The sequence below is a fragment of the Kogia breviceps genome, chromosome 5 (genome assembly GCF_026419965.1).
Source record: "Kogia breviceps isolate mKogBre1 chromosome 5, mKogBre1 haplotype 1, whole genome shotgun sequence".
In the NCBI taxonomy this organism is placed as follows: domain Eukaryota; kingdom Metazoa; phylum Chordata; class Mammalia; order Artiodactyla; family Physeteridae; genus Kogia; species Kogia breviceps.
The window spans coordinates 20,371,244-20,393,133 of record NC_081314.1 but is presented as its reverse complement, the minus strand read 5'-3'; the positions used below and the strand labels follow the sequence as shown (position 1 = coordinate 20,393,133).

At 35.5% G+C, this 21,890-nt stretch overlaps 1 protein-coding gene across 2 annotated transcripts in view; it reads right to left on the bottom strand.

Moving 5' to 3' along the window:
• The window catches only part of TOPBP1 (DNA topoisomerase II binding protein 1), a 78,016-nt gene that overhangs the window by 46,816 nt on the left and 9,310 nt on the right, over window positions 1–21,890 (bottom strand). For both annotated transcript variants that reach the window (XM_059065326.2, XM_067033776.1), the window contains 5 exons: window positions 20,848–21,008; window positions 18,768–18,931; window positions 18,369–18,619; window positions 1,354–1,697; window positions 530–702 (listed from right to left, as the gene is read on the bottom strand). In XM_059065326.2, the coding sequence (XP_058921309.1) occupies window positions 530–702; window positions 1,354–1,697; window positions 18,369–18,619; window positions 18,768–18,931; window positions 20,848–21,008 (1,093 nt within the window). The remainder of the gene's footprint in view (window positions 1–529; window positions 703–1,353; window positions 1,698–18,368; window positions 18,620–18,767; window positions 18,932–20,847; window positions 21,009–21,890) is intronic.

The window sequence follows — 21,890 nt, the reverse complement described above, 5'->3', positions numbered from 1 at the left end:
CTAAAAGAACTTTTCCTTTAATGTAAAGTTTAGCTCATTTATATTTATTTATATAATGAGTTTTCTACTTCCTTTTTAACCAGCCACCATTAAAGTTCACTTACACGTTGGGCTAATTTGGAACTTTAAAATTCATTTTCTTTCTCCCAAAGTATTCATTATTCCTGTTTAACATTTACACTGCAGAAAAACAATGAATGTACACTGAAAAAGAATAAATCATCCATATGGCACATGGAAGGGAATAAATAATGCTTAGACAAGCAACACTCAATAACGACCCATGTATCAGCTTTAAATATTCCCTTTCCTGGTAGGTAAGCATTAATACCTGGAGTCTTAACATTTGCCAGGCATCCATCTAACAGCATTCTCCCTTTCCCACTTTGAGCCATCACATAGATATGCAACACATTCCTCATAAATGTTATAAAGACACCCAGTGAAATCCTAATCTGACTGCTCTTCTATAAGTCAAAACGAATAAAAAGTACACCAAGACAGCAGGTACACTGAAAATACTACATACCTTGCTCCAAGGAGATTTGCTAAGAATGTCAATGAATCTTTTTCAGCTCCTGCACACTGGCTGAATGAAAGAACACAATCTTCTAAAGGAGTCATTCCTGCCATTACTGGGACTGGTGTGAAGAGAGGATTTGACTTTGGATCAATTAAAGTCTGATAGTCTATACAAGTTACCTTTTAAAAACAAGAGAAACAATGACATCAACCTGAAATAAGTGACTAGTGGTTAACACTGGTTCAGTTACAGTAACAGTAATTTTAGTTTAGATGAAAAGCAATTTTACTTTCATATAAATGTGTATGTATATATGCTCATTCTCAACACATTTAAAATTATAACATTAAAGAAATACATACACATCAATCCATTATATAGGATGTTAAAATCAGTCAGATTTATCATCGAATTTATTGAATTTTGCTTAAAATTTAATTTCTTCCAATGTATTATCATTTTTTCTCTTTGAAAGTTGAAAAAAAATCAATGATGAAATTATTAGTGATAAGCCAACAAGATGGAATAATACAAAAGTGTATGTCATGTTCTGGTAGTAAGAAAACTAGGAAAATTGAAATAGTATGAGATGACCTGGAGTAACTTCCTAAGAAGGAACACTGCTGGTGTGGCCCCTCTATTCTACCAGGATTAGGACCAAGAAGCTTGCATAGTTTATTATTTAAAATTTCCTTTGCTAAAAGCAAAATCCAGACAGTTCTCAAACCCAAATAGCAATTTACTGAAACTGAACTGCCTAAGAAATAAACATGTACTCTTAGTTTCAGACATCCTTCAATACTACATTTCAACTGCTAGTGTTTTCTTACCAGCCACGTATTTGTAACAACTTCTCCCACAGTTGCCTGTACTTCACACCCCAGCAGAGGAACCACAGCATAATCAGCAACAACTCTGCTCTGAAGTGACACAATTTTTCCAGCACTTTCTCTTATGAGAGTTGTAATATTAAATTCATTTTCATTACTAAAACCTAAAATAAGAAAACTCTTTTGGCTAAATAAACCTTCTTCAGTAACTGTAGAAGCATCAGGGAGGCAATGACTGACAGAAGACTGGTTTTCTTCTTGCAGAGAAATATGAGTAGAATCAATAAGGGGCTCCACATGAGCAGAATCATTAAAGGGCCCAACTTCAGACTTCGAAACTTCAACTGGAACAGAAAAAGAAATGTTTTCTAACAGGTAGTTTATTTTATAAAGTTTATTTCCTAGTAAGGATATTAAGGTAACTTGGAACCTGAGAACTGTGACCACACATATAAAACTAAGGCTTTATAAGTATACAATGAAAAAAGAATATGAACCATCCCATTTTCCGGGTTCCCAGGAGTGTTATCAGTATTACTATCCTAGGACAGCAGCAATTATGTTACTATTCTAAGTATTGCTAGTGTACTAGAAAACTCTAATTAGTTGAAAATTATGAAAATCCAATAATTCCACGGGCCTGTTTGAGTTCCAAAACTGGTTCAGATAATTCACAACAGAATTAAGAAAATATCATTAAAGAAAAAAATGGAAGCAACAGGCCTAAGTGGTCAAGCCCATCACATGGAAATAACTGAATAAATGCAATAATAAGAGAATTATGGTTACTTCCCTTTCAAAAATTTCTAAAAAGTTTCATAATGAAATTGGAGCTATTTAGCTTCTATATAGATTCTTAAGAAAACAACTGATCAAGAACCCAACAGTCTCAACAATTTCATTTCAGGATAAAGTTAGCTGATAAATGGGTAGTAGAAGAAAAAAGCATAGCTATTTTATTTTATTTTATTTTATTTTTTTTTTTGCGGTATGCGGGCCTCCCACTGTTGTGGCCTCTCCCGTTGCGGAGCACAGGCTCCGGACGCGCAGGCCCAGCGGCCATGGCTCACGGGCTCAGTCGCTCCGCGGCATGTGGGATCTTCCCGGACCAGGGCACGAACCCGTGTCTCCTGCATCGGCAGGCGGACTCTCAACCACTGCGCCACCAGGGAAGCCCAGCATAGCTATTTTAAAATATAAATGTCAATAATGAAAATGCAGCTGCTGCCAGTATCCTAGTCCTCACAGTGAGACACAGCTAACCCCTGCCTCTGCAGGAGACCTTACAACACTAGCAGGGTATTATACACTGTAAAAGTCCTGGTTCAAAAATAAAGGGATTAGGAGAGGGCAGACAGCAGAAGAAAGAACTACAGTCCTGCAGCCTGTGGAACTAAAACCACATTAACAGAAAGACAGACAAGATGAAAAGGCAGAGGGCAATGTACCAGATGAAGGAACAAGATAAAACCCCAGAAAAACAACTAAATGAAGTGGAGATAGGCAACCTTCCAGAAAAAGAATTCAGAATAATGATAGTGAAGATGATCCAGGACCTTGGAAAAACAATGGAGGCAAAGATCGAGAAGATGCAAGAAATGTTAAACAAAGACCTAGGAGAATTAAAGAACAAACAAACAGATGAACAATACAATAACTGAAATGAAAAATACACTAGAAGGAATCGATAGCAGAACAACTGAGGCAGAAGAATGGATAAGTGACCTGGAAGACAGAATGGTGGAATTCACTGCTGTGGAACAGAATAAAGAAAAAAAAATGTAAAGAAATGAAGACAGACTAAGAGACCTCTGGGGCAACATTAAACTCAACAACATTCACATTATAGGGGCCCCAGAAGGAGAATAGAGAGAAAAAGGACCCGAGAAAGTATTTGAAGAGATTATAGTCAAAAACTTTCCTAACATGGGGAAGGAAATAGCCATCCAAGTCCAGGAAGCACAGAGAGTCCCATACAGGAAAAACCCAAAGAAAAACACGCCGAGACACATAGTAATCAAACTGGCAAAAATTAAAGACAAAGAAAAATTATTGAAAGCAACAAGGGAAAAATGACAAATAACATACAAGGGAACTCCCATAAGGTTAAAAGCTGATTTCTCAGCAGAAACTCTAAAAGCCAGAAGGGAGTGGAATGATATATTTAAAGTGATGAAAGGGAAAAACCTAAAACCAAGATTACTCTACCCAGCAAGGATCTCATTCAGATTCCATGGACAAATTAAAAGCTTTATAGACAAGCAAAAGCAAAGACAATTCAGCGCCACCAAACCAGCTCTACAACAAATGCTAAAGGAACTTCTCTAAGTGGGAAACACAAGAGAAGAAAAGGAGCTAAAGAAACAAACCCAAAACAATTAAGAAAATGGTAACAGGAACATACATATCGATAGTTACCTTAAACGTGAATGGATTAAATGCTCCAACCAAAAGACACAGGTTCGCTGAATGGATACAAAAACAAGACCCATATATATGCTGTATACAAGAGACCCAATTCAGACCAAGGGACACATACAGACTGGAAGTGAAGGGATGGAAAAAGATATTCCATGCAAACGGAAATCAAAAGAAAGCTGGAGTAGCAATACTCATATCCGATAAAATAGACTTTAAAACAAAAAATGTTACAAGAGACAAGGAAGGACACTACATAATGATCAAGGAATCAATCGGAGAAGAAAATATAACAATTATAAATATATATGCACCCAACATAGGAGCACCTCAATACGTAAGGCAACTGCTAACAGCTATAAAAGAGGAAATCGACAGTAACACAATAATAGCAGGAGGATTTCCCTGGTGGTGTAGTGGTTAAGAATTCGCCTGACAATGCAGGGAACATGGGTTTGAGTCCTCGTCCAGGAAGATCCGACATGCCGCGGAGCAACTAAGCCCATGCGCCACAAATACTGACCCTGCTCTTTAGAGCCCGAGAGCCACAACTACTGAGCCCACATGTCACAAGTACTGAAGCCCACACGCCTAGAGCCTATGCTCTGCAACAAGAGAAGCCACCGCAATGAGAAGCCCGCACACCGCAACAAAGAGTAGCCCACTCCCAGCAACTAGAGAAAACCTGCACGCAGCAACGAAGACCCAATGCAGCCAAAAATAAATAAATAAAAATAATAATAACAGTGGGGGACTTTAACACCTCACTTACACCAATGGGCAGATCATTCAAACAGTAAATTAATAAGGAAACACAAGTTTTAAATGACACAATACACCAAATAGATTTAATTGGTATTTATAGGACATTCCGTCCAAAACCAGCAGATTACACTTTCTTCTCAAGTGCGCACGGAAGATTCTCCATGATAGATCACATCTTGAGCCACAAATCAAGCCTCAGTAAATTTAAGAAAACTGAAATCGTATCAAGCATCTTTTCCAACCACAACACCATGAGATTAGAAATCAATTACAAGGAAAAAAAACGTAATAACCACAAACACATGGAGGCTAAACAATACGTTACTAAATGACCAAGAGATCATCGAAGAAATCAAAGAGGAAATCAAACAATACCTAGAGACAAACAACAATGAAAACATGACGATCTAAAACCTATGGGATGCAGCAAAAGCAGTTCTAAGAGGGAAGTTTATAGCAATACAATCGTACCTCAAGAAGAAACAAACACCTCAAGTAAACGATCTAACCTTACACCTAAAAGAACTAGAGAAAGAAGAACAAACAAAACCCAAAGTTAGCAGAAGGAAAGAAATCATAAAGATCCGAGCAGAAATAAATGAAATGGAAACAAAGAAAAAAATAGCAAAGATCAATAAAACTAAAAGCTAGTTCTTTGAGAAGATAAACATAATTGATAAACCATTAGCTAGACTCATCAAGAAAAAGATGGAGAGGACTCAAATCAATAAAATTAGAAATGAAAAAGGAGAAGTTACAACAGACACTGCAGAAATACAACCACCCTAAGAGACTACTACAAGCAACTCTATGCCAATAAGATGGACAACCTGGAAGAAATGGACAAATTCTTAAAAAGTTATAACCTTCCAAGACTGAACCAGGAAGAAACAGAAAATATGAACAGACCAATCACAAGTAATAAAATTGAAACTGTGATTAAAAATCTTCCAACAAACAAAAGTCCAGGACCAGATGGCTTCACAGGTGAATTCTATCAAACATTTAGAGAAGAGCTAACACCCATCCTTCTCAAACTCTTCCAAAAAATTGCAGAGGAAGGAACACTTCCAAACTATTATATGAAGCCACCATCACCCTGATACCAAACCAGACAAAGATACTACAAAAAAAAGAAAATTACAGACCAATAACACTGATGAATATAGATGCAAAAATCCTGAACACAATACTAGCAAACAGAATGCAACAACACATTAAAAGGATCATACACCATGATCAAGTGGGATTTATCCTAGGGATACAAGGATTCCTCAATATATGCAAATAAATCAATGTGATACTCCACATTAACAAACTGAAGAATAAAAACCATATGATCATCTCAATAGATGCAGAAAAAGCTTCTGACAAAATTCAACACCCATTTATGATAAAAACTCTCCAGAATGTGGGCATAGAGGGAAACTACCTCAACATAATAAAGGCCATATACAACAAACCCACAGCAAACATCATTCTCAATGGTGAAAAACTGAAAGCATTTCCTCTAAGATCAAGAACAAGACAAGGATGTCCACTCTCACCACTATTATTCAACATAGTTTTGGAAGTCCTAGCCACAGCAATCAGAGAAGAAAAAGAAATAAAAGAAATACAAATCGGAAAAGAAGAAGTAAAACTGTCACTGTTTGCAGATGACATGATACTATACATAGAGAATCCTAAAGAGGCCACCAGAAAACTACTAAAGCTAATCAATGAATTTGGTAAAGTTGCAGGATACAAATTCATGTACAGAAAACTCTTGCATTCCTATACACTAATAATGAAAAATGTGAAAGAGAAAATAAGGAATCGCTCCCATTTACCACTGCAACAAAAAGAATAAAATACCTAGGAATAAATCTACCTAGGGAGTCAGAAGACCTGTATGCAGAAAACTATAAGACACTGATGAAAGAAATTAAAGATAAAACAGATGGAGAGATGTACCACTTTCTTGGATTGGAAGAATCAATATCGTGAAAATGACTATACTACCTAAAGCAATCTACATATTCAATGCAATCCCTATCAAATAACCAATGGCATTTTTTTACAGAACTAGAACAAAAATCTTAAAATTTGTATGGAGACACAAAATACCCCGAATAGCCAACGTGGTCTTGAGGGAAAAAAACGGAGCTGGATGAATCAGGCTCCCTGACTTCAGACTACACTACAAAGCTATGGTAATTAAGACAATATGGTACTGGCACAAAAACAGGAAGATCAATGGAACAGGATAGAAAGCACAGAGGTAAACCCACACACCTACAGTCAACTAATCTATGACAAAGGAGGCAAGGATATACAATGGAGAAAAGACAGTCTCCTCAATAGGTGGTGCTGGGAGAACTGGGCAGTTACATATAAAAGAATGAAATTAGAACACTCCCTAACACCATACAGAAAAATAAACTCAAAATCGGTTCAAGACCTAAATGTAAAACTAGACACTATCAAACTCTTAGAGGAAAACATAGGAAGAACATTCTTTGACAAAAATCACAGCAAGATCTTTTTTATCAACCTCCTGGAGTAATGGAAATAAAAACAAAAATAAACAAATGAAACCTAATGAAACTTAAGTTTTTGCACAGCAAAGGAAACTACAAACAAGATAAAAAGACAATCCTCAGAATGGGAGAAAATATTTGCAAAGAATCAATGGACAAAGGATTAATCTCCAAAATATATAAACAACTCATGCAGCTCAATATTAAAAAAACAAACAACCCAATCCAAAAATGGGCAGAAGACCTAAATAGACATTTCTCCAAAGAAGACATACAGATGGCCAAGAAGCACATGAAAAGCTGCTCAACATCACTAATTATTAGAGAAATGCAAATCAAAACTGCAGTGAGGTATTACCTCACAGCAGTTAGAATGGGCATTATCAGAAAATCTTCAAACAACAAATGCTGGAGAGGGTTTGGAGAAAAGGGAACCCTCTTGCACTGTTGGTGGGAATGTAAATTGATGCAGTCACTATGGAGAACAGTATGGAGGTTCCTTAAAGAACTACAAATAGAATCACCATATGGCCCAGCAATCTCACTACTGGGCATACACCCAGAGAAAAACATAATTCAAAAAGACACATGTACCCCAATGTTCACTGCAGCACTATTTACAATAGCCAGGTCATGGAAGCAATCTAAATGCCCATCGACAGATGAATGGATAAAGAAGATGTGGTACACATATACAATGGAATATTACTCAGCCATAAGAAGGAACGAAACTGGGTCATTTGTAGAGATGTGGATGGATCTAGAGACTGTCATACAGAGTGAAGTAAGTCACAAAGAGAAAAACATATTCTGTACATTAACACATATATGTGGAATCTAGAAAAATGGTACAGATGAACGGGTTTGCAGGGCAGAAAATGAGACACAGATGCAGTGAACAAATGTATGGACACCAAGGGGGAAAAGTGGTGGGGGTGGTGTGGTGTGGTGTGATGAATTGGGAGATTGGGATTGACATGCATACACTAATATGTATAAAATGGATAACTAATAAGAACCTGCTGTATAATAAAATAAATAAAATTAAATTAAAAAAATAAAAATAGAGATTAGGAGCAGTTGCTCTACTGACTTGCTATATTAAAAAAAAAGAAAATGCAGTCCCTAATATGCAATATATACTATGAAACCAATGCTAAAAGTTTAAAGACATATAAACTTAGTATGTTTTTGAAAACTCTAGTGGTGCTGTGTTGAAGGGTAATGCCTTACAGCAGAGATAGGCAAACTACAGCCTAGGGGCCAAAGTGGGCCCATGGTCTGCGTATTAATGGTTTTTACATTTTTAAATGGTTGCAAAAAGAGAACAAAACAAAATAGAATGTGTGACAGAGACAGAATGTGGCTGTCAAAGCCCAAAATATTTACTGTCTGGCCTTTTACAAAAACAGTTTGCCAAGCCCTGCTTCATGGGATTCCAATAAGCCTGGAAGGTATTCAAGGATTCTTAACGTTTATTTATATAGGCACTGTGCCTAAGTGCTTTACATGCATGTAATTAATGGTCATGATACTACTAAGCTCGTTCTATTGCTGCATCTATTTGCTGTACCCTTTCTTCAAGAAGAATACCAGGTTTAACGAGGTTATGTAACTTACCTAAAGGCATACAGTTATTAGGTGGCAGAAATGAGATCTAAACCGAAGTCTGTCTGACTCCAGGGTCCATAATATTATGCTATAGTGCCATCTTCTTATTTCTATCTTCATTTCCAATAGATATGACTGTTTTCACTTTTAAACTAATTACTATTTATATATACTTTAATTTCTACTTAATACAAGTATTTGCTCTTACTGACACTCTGAAGAAGCAGTTTTGTCTAGAGCATTACTGATCAGTAGGTCAGGAGACTCTATGACCCTCAGTTTCATATTATAAGGAATAAGGGATAACAGTATATTTATAATTTATAGAGATGTATGAGGATGAATAAGTTTAGATGGAAATAAAGGTGACATGATACTGTAAAACATTTTGGAAAGTAGTTTTTAAAACAGATATTTCTAATATAAAATGTAAAACCAAAATATTTTGCCATTAAAATTGTTCACAATCACATCTAGGAGGAAAAAAACAACTTTGTTTGATGTCTATATATAGGTGGTAAGATGGGAAGAAGGAAGAAGCCCAGGGGAATTTTAGACTACTATAAAAACAAGCTAGAGGGCTTCCCTGGTGGCACAGCAGTTGAGAGTCCACCTGCTGATGCAGGGGACACGGGTTCATGCCCTGGTCCAGGAAGATCCCACATGCCGCAGAGCGGCTAGGCCCATGAGCCATGGCCACTGAGCCTGTGCATCCACAGCCTGTGCTCCACAACGGGAGAGGCCACAGCAGTGAGAGGCCCATGTACCGAAAAAAAAAACAACAAAACTCACCAATCCATTTTATCAATAATAACAAAACCCAACAAAGACAACAGGAAAAGGAAAATTATAGGCCAATATCACACCGCATAGATAAAATCCTAAATAAAATATTAGTAAACTGAACACAGTAAAAAAAAGATGAATATATCACATCCAAAAGAATTTAAACTTGATTTAACAATGTAAAATCTACTAATGCAATTTACCACACCAAGGAGAAAAAACCATATGATAATTCTAATGAGCACAGGAAAAGTATGTAATACCCAGATCAAAGACCTAAAGAATAAAAACTACAAAACTTTTAGAAGAAAACATACAAGCAAAGCATCATTACGTTAGATTTGGCAATGATTTCTTAATTATGACACCAAAAACACAGGCAATGAGAAAACAATAGATAAATTGGACTTCATCACAATTAAAACTTTTGTCCATCAAAGAACACAGGGTGAAAAGGTTACCCAAAGAATGGGTGAAAATATATGCAAATCATATATCTGATAAGGGATCAATATTTAAAATACATAAAGAACTCCTACTACTCAGGAACAAAAAAAATCAACCCAATTGAATAAACATTTCTCCAAAGATTTATATATGGCCAATAAAAACATGAAATGATGCTCAACGCCACTAATCATCAGGGAAATGCAAATCAAAACCACCAGTGAGATGCCACTTCATACCCATTAGGATGATGTTTATTAAAAAAAAACAGAAAATACAATATGTTGGTGAGGATGCGGAGAAACTGGAACTCTTGTGCATTGCTGGTGAGAATGTAAAGTGGTACACTACTGTGGAAAACAGCAAGGTGGTTTCCCAAAAAATTAAACATAGAATTACCATATTACTTATCAATTCCACTTCTGGGACTATAGCTAAAAGAAATGAAAGCAGCGACTTGAACAGATATCTGTACAGTGACGTTCACAGCACCATTATTTACAATAGCCAACCACAGAGAAAACTCAAGTGTCCATCAACAGAAAGGAACAGACAATTCCAACATACAATGAAGTATTATTCAACTTTAATTAGTAATGAAATTCTGACACACACTAAAACATGGATGAAACTTGAGGACATTATGCTAAGTGAAATAAGACACAAAAGGACAGATATTGTATAAGTCCATTTATATGAGCTACCTAGAATGGTCAAATTCAGAGACAGAAAATAGAATGATGGTTGCCAGGAACTGGGCAGAGGGAGGAATACAGAGTTACTGTTAAATGGCTATAAAGTTTCAGTTTGAGAAGATAAAAAAGTTCTGGCATGAATGGTAATGATGGTGGCACAATAGTGTGAATATAGTACCACTAAATTGTACACCTAAAAATAGTTTAAATGGTAAATTTTATGTTAGGCATATTTTACCACAATTTCTTAAAACTCAATACCCAAAATGTTCTATAGAAAAGTTTAAATATGAGATCTAATATTAAAAATATTTCATTCTTATATACCAGCAAACAAGTTTAAAAATGTAATTTTAAGACATAAGAATTAAAATATCAAAAAGAACAACGAACATAATATAAACAGAAAACAAAAAATTAGGAATAGTTATAACACAGCATGTGTAGGATCTTATGAATGTAGTTATACTTTATTGAAAAACATTAAAAAAAGATAAACTGTATGCTGATATTCTATATTCGTGGAGAGGAAGATCTTTTCATTGTAAAGATGTCAATTCTGCTCCAAATTATAAATTCAATACAATCCCAACCAAATTCCCATACTGATTTATGCAAACTGACAAACTAATTTTTAAAATTAGAAGCAAAGGTCCAAAAAAGGGTAAGACACTTTTGTAAAGAAAATTGGAGAGTCCTTTTATATCAGATATCAAAACATATTACACAAAGCTATTATAATAAGATGGTTTACCAGTGCGGTATCTCGATGGAACAGAATAAAAAGCTTAAACACAGATCCCCACTTAACAGACCCTTAATAAATGACAGGGACGGCAGTGCAAATTAGTAGAGAAAGGATGGCCTATTCAATAAAAAGTTTGAAAACAAGTGATTATCCACATGGGTAATCTAACGCTTCTTATCAAATATAAAAATCAACTCCATGTGGACTGAAGACATAATGTGGAAAGCCAAAACTTTAAGACTTCTAAAAAATATACATAAAAATAACTTTATGACCCTCAGATAGGAAAACTTGTATAAAATAGAAAACCACAAACCACAAAACAGATTGAAAAATCCAACTACTTTAAAATATTCATCAAACAACACTCAAAAAGATGCTCTACCTTATTAGCAATCAGTTATCAAATTAAAACCACAATGAGATCCCACTTTATATCCATCAAATTAATAAGAATTTCAAGCCTCATGGGAAATTCTAAATGTTGAAAGGATGTGCAATAGGAATCCTTACTATTGTTCTAGTATAAAGTGGTAAACTAGAACAGTTCAGAAAGCAATATGCATTATGAAAGAAAGTGGAATATGTACATATCCCAGGAAACAGCCATGCCCACCCTAGAAAAATTCTTGCTCATGTGCACAGAGATGTGCATAAGAACAATCTCAGCAGTACGGTTTGTACTGTATTGGCAAAACAACAAAGCCAAACCAAAAAACACACAAGAAAAATATCCTTAGGTGGGAAAATAGATAAATTGTGGTATGTTCATATACCAGTGAGGTACATTCATAACCAGTTATTTGGATGAGATGAATCTCTCTCATGCTGAGGTTAGTATAGCACAAGAGTACATACCATGTATCACTTACGTAAGTTAAAATACACACAAAACCAAGTAGTGTATATATTACTTACAGATATATACACGTTGTAAACCACAAAGAAAATGGGAAGGGATTCACAGGAAAATTTTGACCAAGTAGAATATTTTATTTTTTTCTAATAGCTAGATTAGTAGTATACAGTTACTCATTAAATTATTCTTTATATGTTTTTGGATGTATTAAATACTCCATAATAAATTTTTTAGCACATTTATCAGAGTGTAATTGCTTTACAATATTGTTTCTGCTGTATAACAAAGTGAATCAGCTATATGCATACGAATATACCCATAACCCCACCTTCCTGCATCTCCCTCCCACCCTCCCTACCCCAACCCTCTAGGTGGACCCAAAGCACAGAGCTGATCTCCCTGTGCTAGGCAGATGTTTCCCACTAGCTATCTATTTTACATTTGGTAGTGTAAATATGTCAATGTTACTCTTTCACTTCATCCCAGCTTACCCTTCCCCCTCCCCGTGTCCTCAAGTCCATTCTCTACATCTGAGTCTTTACTCCTGTCCTACCCCTAGGTTCATCAGAACATTTTTTTTTTTTTAGATTCCATATATGTGTTACCATACGGTATTTTTCACTTTCTGACTTACTTCACTCTGTAAGACAGACTCTAGGTCCACCCACGTCACTACAAATAACCCAATTTTGCTTCTTTTTATGATTGAGTAATATTCCATTGTATACATGGCCACATCTTCTTTATCCATTCATCTGTCCATGGATACTTAGGTTACTTCCATGTCCTGGCTATTGTAAATAGTGCTGCAATAAACATTTTGGTACATGACTCTTTTGGAATTATAATTTCTAAGGGTATATGCCCAGTAGTGGGATTGCTGGGTTGTATGGTAGTTCTAGTTGTAGTTTTTTAAGGAACCTCCATACTGTTCTCCATAGTGGCTGTATCAATTTACATTCCCACCAGCAGTGCAAACGTGTTCCCTTTTCTCCACACCCTCTCCAGCAATGGTTTATAGATTTTTTGATGATGGCCATTCTGACCAGCGTGAGGTGATACCTCATTGTAGCTTTGATTTGCATTTCTCTAATGATTAGTGAGGTTGAGCATCCTTTCATGTGCTTGTTGGCAATCTGTATACCTTCTCTGGAGAAATGTCTATTTAGGTCTTCTGCCCATTTTTGGATTGGGCCTTTTGATATTGAGCTGCAAAAGCTGCTTGTATATTTTGAAGATTAATCCTTTGTCAGTTGCTTCATTTGCAAATATTTTCTCCCATTCTGAGGGTTGTCTTTTCATCTTGTTTATGGTTTCCATTACTGTGCAAAAGCTTTGAAGTTTCATTAGGTCCCATTTGTTTATTTTTGTTTTTATTTCCATTTCTCTAGGAGGGGGGTCAAAAAGGATCCTGCTGTGATTTATGTCAGAGTGTTCTGCCTATGTTTTCCTCTAAGAGTTTGATAGTGTCTGGCCTTACATTTAAGGTCTTTAACTCATTTTAAGTTTATTTTTGTATATGGTGTTAGAGAGTGTTCTAATTTCATTCATTCACATGTAGCTGTCCAGTTTTCCCAGCGCACTTATTGAAGAGGCTGTCTTTTCTCCACTGTATATTCTTGCCTCCTTTATCAAAGATAAGGTGACCATTATAGGTGGGGGTTTATCTCTGGGCTTTCTATCCTGTTCCATTGATCTAGATTTCTGTGTTTGTGCCAGCACCATACTGTCTTGATTACTGTAGCTTTGTAGTATAGTCTGAAGTCTGGGAGCCTGATTCCTCCAGCTCTGGTTTTCTTTCTCAAGATTGCATTGGGTATTTGGGTTCTTTTGTGTTTCCACTCAAATTCTGAAATTTTTAATTCTAGTTCTGTGAAAAATGCCATTGGTAGTTTGATAGGGATTGCACTGAATCCATAGATTGCTTTGGGTAGTAGACTCATTTTCACAATGTTGATTCTTCCAAAGCAAGAACATGGTGTATCTCTCTGTTTGTATCATATTTAATTTCTTTCATCAGTGTCTCAGTTTTCTGCAAACAGGTCTTTTATCTCCTTAGGTAGGTTTATTCCTAGGTATGTTATTCTTTTTGTTGCAATGGTAAATGGGAGTGTTTCCTTAATTTCTTTCAGATTTTTTGTCGTTAGTATATAGGAATGCAAGAGATTTCTGTGCATTAATTTTGTATCCTGCTACCCTACCAAATTCATCAACTAACTCCAGTAGTTTTCTGGTAGCATCTTTAGGATCTTCTATGTATAGTACCATGTCATCTGCAAACAGTGCCAGTTTTACTTCTTCTTTTCCAATGTGGATTCCTCTTTTTTTTTCCTTCTCTGATGGCTGTGGGAAAAACTTCCAAAACTATATTGAATACTGGTGAGAGTGGGCACCCCTGTCTTGTGCCTGAACTTAGAGAAAATGGTTTCAGTTTTTTACCTTTGAGAAGGATATTGACTGTCGGTTTGTCATATACGTCCTTTATTAAGTTGAAGTACATTCCCTTTGTGCCCACTTTCTGGAGAGTTTTTATCATAAATGGGTGTTGCATTTTGTTGAAAGCTTTTTCTGCATCTACTGAGATTACCATATGGTTTTTATCCTTCAATTTGTTAATATTGTGTATCACATTGATTGACTTGTGTATATTGAAGAATCCTTGCATTCCTGGGATAAACCCCACTTGATCATGGTGTATGATCCTTTTAGTGTACTGTTGGATTCTGTTTGCTAGTATTTTGTTGAAGATTTTTGCATTTATGTTCATCAGTGATATTGGCCTGTAGTTTTCTGTTTTTGTGACATCACTGTCTGGCTTTGGTATCAAGGTGATGGTGGCCTTGTAGAATGAGTTTGGGAGTGTTCTTCCCTTTGCTATATTTTGGAAGCGTTTGAGAAGGATAGGTGTTAACTCTTTAAATGTTTGATAGAATTCGCCTGTGAAGCCATCTGGTCCTGGGCTTTGTTTGTTGAAAGATTTTTAATCACAGTTTCAATTTCAGTGCTTGTGACTGGCCTGTTCATATTTTCTATTTCATCCTGGTTCAGTCTTAGAAGGTTGTGCTTTTCTAAGAATTTGCCCATTTCTTCCAGGTTGTCCATTTTATTGGCATACAGTTGCTTGTAGTAATCTCTCATGATCCTTTGTATTTCTGCAGTGTCAGTTGTTACTTTTCATTTCTAATTCTGTTGATTTTGTCTTCTCCCTTTTTTTCTGATGAGTCTGACTAATGGTTTATCAATTTTGTTTACCTTCCCAAAGAACTAGCTTTTAGTTTTATTGATCTTTGCTATCGTTTCCTTCATTTCTATTTCATTGATTTCTGACCTGATCTTTATGATTTCTTCCCTTCTACTAAGTTTGGGGTTTTGTTGTTCTTTCTCTAATTCCTTTAGGTGTACGGTTAGGTTGTTTATTTGAGATGTTTCTTGTTTCTTCAGATAGGATTGTATTGCTATAAACTTCCCTCTTAGAACTTCTTTTACTGCATCCCAGAAATTTTGTGTCATCGTGTTTCCATTGTCATTTGTTTCTAGGTATTTTTTGATTTCCTCTGATTTCTTAGTGACCTGTTGGTTATTTAGTAGTGTATTGTTTAGCCTCCTTGTGTTTGTATTTTTCACAGATTTTTTTCCTGTAATTGATATCTAGTTTCATAGCATTGTGGGTGGAAAAGATACTTGATATGATTTCAATTTTCTTAAATTTACCAAGGTTTGATTTGTGACCTATGATATGGTCTGTCCTGGAGAATATTCCATGAGCACTTGAGAAGTGTATTCTGCTGCTTTTGGATGGAATGTCCTATAAATATCAATTAAGTCTATCTTGTTTAATGTCATTTAAAGCTTGTGTTTCCTTATTTATTTTCATTTTGGATGATCTGTTCATTGGTGAAAGTGGGGTGTTAACGTCCCCTACTATGATTGTGTTACCATCGATTTCCCCTTTTATGGCTGTTAGTATTTGCCCTATGTATTGAGGTGCTCCTATGTTGGGTGCATAAGTACTTACAATTGTTATATCTTCTTCTTGGAATGATACCTTGATCATTATGTAGTGTTCTTGGTCTCTTGTAATAGTGTTTATTTTAAAGTCTATTTTGTCTGATATGAGTATTGCTACTCCAGCTTTCTTTTGATTTCCATTTGCATGGAATATCATTTTCCATCCCCTCAGTTTCAGTTTGTATATGTCCCTAGGTCTGAAGTGGGTCTCTTGTAGACAGCATATATATGGGTCTTCTTTTTGTATCCATTCAGCCAGTCTTTTGGTTGGAGCATTTAATCCATCTACATTTAAGGTAATTGTCGATATGTTCCCATTGCCATTTTTTAAATTGTTTTGGGTTTGTTATTGTAGGTCTTTTCCTTCTGTTTTGTTTCCTGCCTAGAGAAGTTCCTTTAGCATTTGTTGTCAAGGTGGTTTTGTGGTGATGAATTCTCTTAGTTTTTGCTTGTCTGTAAAGGTTTTAATTTCTCTGTTGAACCTGAATGAGATCCTTGCTGGGTAGAGTAATCTTGGCTGTAGGTCTTTCCCTTTCATCACTTTAAATATGTCCTGCCACTCCCTTCTGTCTTGCTGAGTTTTTACTGAAAGATCAGCTGTTAACCTTATGGGGACTCCCTTGTACATTATTTGGTGCTTTTCCATTGCTGCTTTCAATATTTGTTCTTTGCATTTACGTTTTGATAGTTTGATTACTATGTGTATCGGCATGTTTCTCCTTGGATTAAACCTGTTTGGGACTCTCTGTGCTTCCTGGACTTGATTGACTATGTCCTTTCCCATGTTAGGGACGTTTTCAACTATAATCTCTTCAAATATTTTTTCAGTCCCTTTCTTTTCTCTTCTTCTTCTGGGACCCCTATAATTCTAACGTTGGTGCGTTTAATGTTGTCCCAGAGGTCTCTGAGACTGTCCTCAATTCTTTTCATTCCTTTTTTGTTTATTCTGCTCCCTGGCAGTTATTTCCACCATTTTATCTTCCAGGTCACTTATCCGTTCTTCTGCCTCAATTATTCTATTGATTCCTTGAGTATTTTTAATTTCAGTAATTGTGTTGTTCATTACTGTTTGCTCCTTATTTCTTCTAGATCCTTGATAAATGTTTTTTTGTATTTTCTCCATTCTGTTTTTGAGATTTTGAATCATCTTTACTATCATTACTCTGCATTCTTTTTCAGGCAGGTTGCCTATTTTGTCTTCATTTATTTGTCTTGTAGGTTTTTACCTCGCTCCATCGTCTGCAACGTATTTTCTTGTTGTTTCTTTTTTTTTTTTTTGATTGGGTGGTGCTGTATTCCTGTCTTACTGGTTGTTTGGCCTGAGATGTCCAGCACTGGAGTCTGCAGGCAGTTGGATAGAGCCAGGTCTTGCTGCTGAGATGAGGACCTCCAGGAGGTGTAACTCTGATTAATATTCCCTGGGGTCTGATGTTCGCTGTTAGTCCAGCGGTTTGAACTCAGGCTCCCATCACAGGAGCTCAGGCCTGACCTCTGGCCTGGGAACCAAGATTCCATAAGCCTCATGGGGGAGGGGTGGGGAAGGGAGGGACAGAGCAGTACAATATCAAAGAATAAAAAACAAAATACAATTAGAAAGATAAAAAATATATGAGAAAAAAATAAAACTATAATTGAAACAACTGCAACAAGGTAAAATAAAACCACAACAGAAAAAAAAAAGGGTTGGGGGCAGGAACAAGCCAAAAGGAGAGAAGAATAACAAACTATAAAGAATAAAAATATAAGAAATGCTGCCCACAACTCTTTACTGGCAATTTTGCTTACCACATTGAGACTACATCCTGAGATGGTAGTCTACAGTGCAGCATTATACCCATCAAAGAGCACAATTACCAAGTAACAGGCATTTGTTACAAGGTTAAAATAAAAGCTCAGGGTGTTACAAACTCACACAAACCAAGTGATGCCTGTGCATAAAACAGATCTAAGAGGAACAAGTGAGTTGAAGAAAGAAGAGGGAGTCAGAAGGTCCAGAATCCCTTAGCCTTGCCTGCTTAAAAAAAAGAAGTTACACACATAAAACTTTAAGGGAATAAAAACGTTAGTTTAACTAAATTCTAGAGAACCTGGCAGAAATAACATATGTATGTATTCTGCTACCAAAATATTTAATGACTGTAATCACTCTTTCTTACCTATGGTTGGGTTATTAGTCACATATTGAGAGAGCAGATCTTCATCAGCTTCCTCATGCTTTTCATTAGGAGCAAAGTCTTTCTTAGAGAAGCTGCTGTTCCTCCTTTTTAAAAGGGTTGTTTTACTTTCAGGTTGATCTGAAACTGGAATTTCCACTGGCTGGTAGTTAGCATGGATATATGGCTCTTCAGGAAGCAGATTACCTTTACTAAAACACTCTAGCAACCATTTTGCTCCCACTACATGAGGCCTACAAAAATAGTACATAGTTTTATATTAGTTTAAACTATAAAGACCACAATCCCACTTGCCATGCAGTTTACATAATTGCCAGGACATGCAATTAAAAAAAAATTATTACAGAGTAGAAATTGCTTTGAATTAAAAACTGACAAAACCTGTGGGCTGATTTATCCCAAAACTGCTTCAATTCATCATCATAATCTCCCACAATAACATGAGTTACATCTTCATTGAGCTGATTAAAACGAACTCCACCTCCACTGTTAATAAGTCTTCTCAGTTTATCTAGCTTTCTGCCACTAAAACCGCAAAGATAGATCTGCAAAGAAAGAAAACATTTACTTCAGATTAATGTATTTAAAATGGCTTATTTCTCTCAATAGAAAACTATTTATTAAAAGCATATATCTAAATCCATTATGTGTAAATAAGACAACTCTTGTTTACATTTTAAGATACATTAAGAAGTGAAGGGGCTTCCCTGGTGGCGCAGTGGTTGAGAGTCCGCCTGCCGATGCAGGGGACATGGGTTCGTGCCCCGGTCTGGGAAGATCCCACATGCTGCAGAGCGGCTAGGCCCGTGAGCCATGGCTGCTGAGCCTGCGCGTCCGGAGCCTGTGCTCTGCAATGGGAGAGGCCACAACAGTGAGAGGCCCGCGTACCGCAAAAAAAAAAAAAGTGAAGTATATTCTGAAGGTTTGAATTTTAAAGTATTCTTAAATTTTATCATTTCTTCACAATCCCATAGCCATTATTACACTTTACAGTAGACACTACTTGGTAAGTATTCTGAGGCTTTAAATAAAATAGAAGCCAGAATAATTCAATTATCTTCTGAACATTAGTGCATAGCAATTTCTAAAATCAGGTAGCTTCTTAAATTGGTCTTACCATTTTTAAATTTTAAAGTAATTACAGAAATAAACTGGCATTAAACACCTGAATTCAGAAAAGCTAGGTTTAAATTTTGGTTCAGCTGCCAATGATTAACCACATGACCACCTCAAGATACTCAGACTCTCTGAACCAATTTTCTTACTTATATATTGAGATAGCTTTTTCACAGAGTTGATTAAACAAGAAAATTTAAGTCAAAGAGCTAAGCAGAATGCTTAGGATGATATGTAAGCAGTAACTTATTAACTATCAATATGTATACATACACTTTTGGAGGCACAGACGGGGTTATGTATATAGTTAAACCAATTTAATCAATATAACAATCTTCTTCAACTCTATTTTACATAACGTGTCTTTAAAAAACTTCTTAATGACCAATCTATTCCTAACTGCATTTATATCCCAAACTAAGTAACCTCCATTACTAGAATACACTTTAACAAAAATGAGGAATCATATGTTTTTCTATAACAATTAAGTCATATCCAGAATTAGTATAGTCTAGATAAAAGATTATACAACACACTTCCTGCTCTGTTAGTAAACTGGTAAGTTTTAAAAGTATAGAAAGGAAGGTAATTTGCCCAATTTCCTTAACAATAAAATAAGGTTAAATCTTTGCTACTCTAGAATTAATGCTTAGCCTACTGATTCTACAAACAAGAATATATTAAGTATTCAGTTCTAGAAGATATATATGATGATCCCATCAAAGGCACTTATAAGATAGTTACTCAGACACTAAAAAATAAAATAGCCCAAGAGATATTAAACAAAGCAGTGCACCTAATGGTTAGGAATATAGGCTTTGGAGTAGATGTCTGGCTACTTAATATCTGTGAGATTCTGAACAGGAACTTTAATCCTCTAAGTATCAGTCTCAATATTATCTGTTTTAGAGTTATTTGTGGGAATTAAATGGGATTATATATAAAAACGTATCAACAACGTATATGAAATAATTAGCACAGGGTCTAGCATATTATAAACACTTAATAAATGATAGCTATAAATAAAAATCCATTAAGTGGTTCAGAAACTAAATGCTCTCAAAACACAGTAGATGGAAAGATTAAGGTAGTTATTAGGAAGGTTCAGAGAAGAGTTGAAAAAAATGATATGAACTTTTAATGGATGAGAGATGAAGGTACATCCCAGTCAGAGAGCCCCTAATAACTAAAAGACAGACATGGCCTAATGAGTGCATCTGCTTAGTTAGAGTGGAGGGCTTATGTAAATAAGGAATAAGCCCAACTCTGAAGGGTCTTCAAAGTGAAGTTACAAGTACTAAAGTATATTATCACTTACTGCATTTATTACAAGATAAAGACATACCCGACAACCATCTAATAAATCTTCAGGTGCCTGAAATGCACTGACATCCAGATTTTCAAGTGTAGGCTCCACTTTGCTATTAAGAACTGAACTACATATCGATTCATTTATGTAACTTGCACTGATGTTGGAAATATGGCTGACATCGGAAAGAGTATGACCTACATATTAAAAACAAAGATGTAATTTATGGAGATAAAATAATTGTGATTACATATTTTCCTACACATGAACTTTTCTTATACAAAAAAAGCCATGAACAATTTCTAAAGTAAGATTCAAATGCTTTTACTGAAATCTTGGTGGCAAAGTATGAAAAGGGAAAATGAAACTAATTAAGGCTCATATCTTATTTAAATGAAAATATATTTAATACATTCTCTTAATAGTGACTTGCTTCCAATAAAAATCTGAAGTTGCTGGCTTTAAGGTCCAGGAAAGTTACATTTGAAAAAAAATTTATAACATGTTAAATTGCCAACATAATACCTCCAAAACAGAAATGGTTTTAAATTTTATATGAATACAGATGATCTATAACAACTGCAGCAAACTAATAAAGAAAATGTACTAATACCTGCATGTCAGTCAAGTTTTTAAAAATTAATTCTCTTAAGTCTTTATTAACATTCTTAATTTCTTTAATAATCTTGTGCATTACATGAGGGTATGAAAGTATGCATTCATTATAAAAAGAAATATCAGTGCAGAGTGGTCTGGAGATTTATGTGGTTTTACACTGGGTTTCTCTCTTATGTATTTCTCTTGTTATTTTTCTGGGAAATTTAGAAATTATGAAACTTGGTTCCTTATGGTGTTCATGGACAAACACAATGATAACTAATAAAAAAAGAATAAAAAAATAAAAAATAAATAACAGTTCTGGACTAATTTTTTAATACAACTTGGTTATTTTATTATACAATTATACCTGGAAGCACAGCAAGAAAAGATGGAATTCCCTACTGTACCTCCCTCATCCTATTAACAAATCAATTCTTACACAGAAAACTGACTGTCTTAAAACTGATTGTTTACTTTAA